Source organism: Trichomycterus rosablanca, chromosome 26, assembly GCF_030014385.1.
Source record: "Trichomycterus rosablanca isolate fTriRos1 chromosome 26, fTriRos1.hap1, whole genome shotgun sequence".
NCBI classification, from domain to species: Eukaryota; Metazoa; Chordata; class Actinopteri; order Siluriformes; family Trichomycteridae; genus Trichomycterus; species Trichomycterus rosablanca.
In genome coordinates, this window is record NC_086013.1 from 352,697 (window position 1) to 357,696 (window position 5,000).

General features: G+C 46.6%; 1 protein-coding gene across 1 annotated transcript in view; it reads left to right on the forward strand.

Moving 5' to 3' along the window:
* nlgn3b (neuroligin 3b) overlaps window positions 1–4,203 on the forward strand; it is a 15,485-nt gene extending 11,282 nt beyond the window's left edge. Inside the window, exons 2-8 of the mRNA XM_062988231.1 lie at window positions 1–173; window positions 802–834; window positions 1,546–1,701; window positions 1,788–1,973; window positions 2,128–2,252; window positions 2,432–3,099; window positions 3,212–4,203. The exon at window positions 1–173 is cut by the window's left edge and continues 491 nt beyond it. Of these exons, the coding sequence (XP_062844301.1) occupies window positions 1–173; window positions 802–834; window positions 1,546–1,701; window positions 1,788–1,973; window positions 2,128–2,252; window positions 2,432–3,099; window positions 3,212–3,950 (2,080 nt within the window). The 3' untranslated portion in view covers window positions 3,951–4,203. The remainder of the gene's footprint in view (window positions 174–801; window positions 835–1,545; window positions 1,702–1,787; window positions 1,974–2,127; window positions 2,253–2,431; window positions 3,100–3,211) is intronic.
* Window positions 4,204–5,000: the final 797 nt, after the last annotated feature.

A 5,000-nucleotide genomic window follows, 5' to 3' on the forward strand; every position in this document is an offset into this window, starting at 1 on the left:
TAACGCCACCCGCTTTGCGCCCGTGTGCCCTCAGAGCGCCCGCGGCAACGCACACGACATCACTGCACCGGTGTGGGCGACCTTTAACCTCGACACCATGGCAACGTACGTGCAGGAGCAGAGCGAGGACTGTCTCTACCTCAACCTATACGTCCCCACCAGAGAGAAGACCGGTAGGAACTCACACACACATACTACACACACACTCATCACACACATGCACACACACACACACACACACACACACATACTACACACACACACACACACACACACACTCATCACACACATGCACACTCACACACCACACACACACACACACACACACACATACTCACCACACACACACACACACACTACACACACACTCACCACACACATGCACTCACACACCACACACACACACACACACACACTCACACACCACACACACACACTCACACACTCACACACACTCACACACGCACACATACTCACCACACACATGCACTCACACACCACACACACACACACACACTCACACACCACACACACACACTCACCACACACATGCACACTCACACACCACACACACTCACACACACACACACACTCACACACACACACACACTCACACACACATGTAAAGTTCAGCTGGACGCTGCAGCGCCTTCAGTTCTTGTGCTCTTTAATACGGTTACTCTGAGTTACTCTCAGAACAGTGAATTTAATCTTATAAATGAATGAAATAAATAATAACACGCCTTTATTTTATTCCTGATCTGTGATCTTATCTGTTTGATCTTTTCTGTCTCTCTGCAGGAACGAAGAGGCTGGACGAGTCGGATGACGACGGTACTTCCTGTCCTCCATCATTTTGACTCGTTTATCTTTTGATCTTTTATTCAGCTGTTTTCGTTGCGTCTGTAACTGGTGGAGACGAGCGGCGCTGTGGTTTCACTGGGTTGCATCAGCTGGTGGGATTCAGACAGAGTGTAAACTTAGCACTGTCCTACTTCAACTTTACACACACACACACACACACACACACACGGGGATGTGTGAACTGGTTTTATAAATAATCACATGAAATAATATCTGATATGGAGTGGATTTAGAAATATTCACACCCCGTGATGGTTGTACTCTGTGTGTGTGTGTGTGTGTGTGGATTTAATCACTGATCAGCTCTCAGTCACCCAGAATGATGATGAAGTAAAACATTATCTTGACGTGTTATTAATGATTTAATATTAAGGATTATAATTATTATTATGTAATAATTATATGCAGAATTATCTTTAGCTGTTATTGATGTGTTAAATATTTATATATATTTCAGTGTTGCAGGTATTTATTAATTGAAGGATTTGAGACATACAGGAGAAATTAACTTAATCTGATAATGTATTTATTAATGTGTAACGTGTGTAATAACATATTTACATTTATATGTGTGTGTAGTGGTACATTAGATCATGCAATATTTATTACTACTAGTTTATTATAATTAATAATGAACTTATTATTATTTACTTTGTAATTCCTTGGTTTGTTTGTGTTTAGTGCTGCGCGAGGCTCGTGAGGACCCGTACCCCGTGATGTTGTTTATTCACGGCGGATCGTACATGGATGGAACCGGGAACATTATGGACGGCGGCGTGTTAGCAAGCTACGGAAACGTCATCGTCATCACACTGAACTACAGGATTGGAGTTCTGGGTAATCACTCTCACCTCCTTCACCGGTAACATTTGGCTGAATAGTGGATCTATAACTGTGTATAAATGTGTGTGTGTGTGTCTCAGGATTCCTGAGTACTGGTGATCAGGCTGCTAAAGGGAATTATGGGTTGTTGGATCAGATTCAGGCTCTGCGCTGGATCAGTAAGAATATTGGATATTTCGGGGGAGATCCGGGGCGAGTTACCGTCTTCGGATCTGGAATCGGAGCGTCGTGTGTTAGTCTGCTCACACTATCACACCATTCAGAGGGTAAACACACACACACACATACACACACACATACACACACACACACACATACACAAATAAAGGTGTTCTATTCTACCTCCTTAAAAAGTATTTGCTCCCCCAGTTGCTCACTCAGTCTAACCACACTGACCGTGTGTGGTGTTTCTCTCTGCAGGACTGTTCCACAGAGCCATCATTCAGAGCGGATCTGCACTGTCCAGTTGGTCAGTGAACTACCAGCCTGTGAAATACACCCGCATGCTGGCCGAGCGAGTGGGCTGCAACGTCCTCGACACCCACGTACGCACCACATCCATTATCTCTCTAATGTTGTGATGATCTTGGTGGGTAGCGTCAGTGTGTGTGGAGTTAGAACAGCGACAGTCTCTGATTGGTCAGAACAGACCCCACTGTTACTGTGTACCACAAAATAATTATAACCATTAATATTGTGTGTGTGTGTGTGTGTGTGTGTGTAGGACCTGGTCTTGTGCATGCAGAAGCGTAGTTACCGGGAGCTGGTAGAGCAGGACATCCAGCCAGCAAGGTTCCACGTGGCCTTTGGTCCGGTCATCGACGGCGACCTCATCCCGGACGACCCGGAAGTGCTGATGGAGCAGGGCGAGTTTCTCAACTATGACATCATGCTGGGAGTCAACCAAGGGGAGGGGCTTCGCTTTGTAGAGGGCGTGGCCGAGCCAGAGGAGGGCGGAGTTTCCGGCTCGGATTTTGACTTTGCGGTTTCAGACTTCGTGGACGGTCTGTACGGTTACCCGGAGGGGAAGGACACGCTGCGCGAGACCATAAAGTTCATGTACACCGACTGGGCGGATCGCGACAACCCGGAAACACGCCGCAAAACGCTGGTCGCCATGTTTACCGATCACCAGTGGGTGGAGCCTGCGATGGTCACTGCCGATTTGCACGCACGTTACGGATCTCCCACGTTCTTCTACGCGTTCTATCACCACTGCCAGAGCCCGATGAAGCCGGCGTGGGCCGACTCCGCCCACGGAGACGAAATTCCATATGTGTTTGGAATTCCGCTCGTCGGACCTACTGAACTGTTCCCGTGTAACTTTTCCCGTAACGACATCATGCTCAGTGCCGTCGTCATGACCTACTGGACCAACTTTGCCAAGACCGGGTAAATATTACACGTAGCTAAAGAACGATCAACAGAACGTAGATAAAGAACCGTGAAAGCCCAATAAATAATAAAGTCTTTACTGCTAACATGTTCCTCTGTTCTTGTTTAGTGACCCCAATAAACCAGTCCCTCAGGACACCAAGTTCATCCACACGAAGGCGAACCGGTTCGAGGAGGTCTCCTGGTCTAAGTACAGTCCTGAAGATCAGCTCTACCTTCACATCGGCCTCAAACCGCGGGTTCGAGATCACTACCGCGCCACTAAAGTCGCCTTCTGGAAGCATCTGGTTCCTCACCTGTACAACCTCAATGACATGTTCCACTACACCTCCACCACCACCACACGAGCCCCGCCCCCACCTGCACAGGCCACACCCACCGGACCACGCCCACCGAGGCGTCCGGGCCCACTGGTCATCGCAAACCCTCGTGATTACTCCACTGAGCTGAGCGTCACCATCGCTGTCGGTGCGTCTCTACTCTTCCTCAACGTCCTCGCCTTCGCCGCTCTTTATTATCGCAAAGATAAACGCAGCCGCCAAGCCACGCCCCCTCCGCGTCAGCCCACGCCCCCTCGTCATAACGCCACGCCCTCATCCTGCGAAAAAGATGCGAGGTCGTCCCCGAGGGATTACACACTCACGCTCCGACGCTCGCCCGACGACGTCCCGCTCATGTCACCCGATTCGGTTACCATGACGTCCAACAGCATAACCATGACTCCAGACTCGGTCTCCATGACGCCCAGCTCACTGATGGGATTTCCCAGCATGCACCCATACAACACCTTTACACACGGATACAGCAACGCTGGCCTGCCGCACACACACTCCACAACCAGAGTATAACAGCACACTGATAAACTGGTTTAAACTGTTTCAGCAATTAACACACACACACACACACACACACACACACACTACTGTTCATGGTTTCACCAGTTTAAACTGGGTGAGAATAATATGTACATAATGACGTAAGTGCCAAGACGGAGTGAGATACGTATCACTGAAATCGTGCACATTCATGATGAACGCGTTTCTACGTTACATTTACATCTTTATAGTGTTTCACATTCAGTTATAGACGATAAAATATCTAATGGAATGTTTTTGTCGACATTTTATACATATTTATTCAATTTATCCTAAGCTACTTACGTTACACTTCCTTAAAAATACTATTTTCATTAGCAGAGTTGCTAACAAAGTGAGCTAGCAAGCAAGCTAGCAGCCTCAGCTTCTTTAGCCTTGTTTTTCCACAATTTGACACTTTATACACGATTATTTCAATAATTCTACACTACTTTTGTCATAATTCTCTAAAACATAGTGTTTTCTTTAGCAGGGCTGCTAACACAGTGAGCTAGGAAGCAAGCCTGCACTCTCACTAAGTTACGTTAGCATTTTTAGCCTTGGTTTCAGTGTTTTGAGGTGTGAGCAGCGCTAATTTACTTTAATAAGAAATAAGAAGGTTAGGTGGGATTTCAGCGCGCCCTCCTGTGGGGTTAGAGCAGGTTTAGCTCAGATTAGCAATGTGTAAATATTTATACTCATTTAAAACGTGTTTCTATAGAAATGCTGCTGAAATAGCCAGCAAATAAACTAGCCTGCTTGTTTTGCTTAAGAGAGTTCTCATGGACTAACGTCTAATCTTCTTCAGTTTACTAGTTTATCACACACTCACCAAGCATTTTATTAGGAACACTTATCTGGTGAGTCTCGGTCTCATTACTCGGTTATTTCACACGCTAACCTACTGCACAGATTTATTTTGTGGGTATACAATTACTGACTGTAGCCCATATGGTGCTTTATACTTATTTTACCCCCCGTACTCATTCATTAATTAAAGGAACCCCCATGGGTGGTCACCATTCTCAGCACTGCAGTGACAAT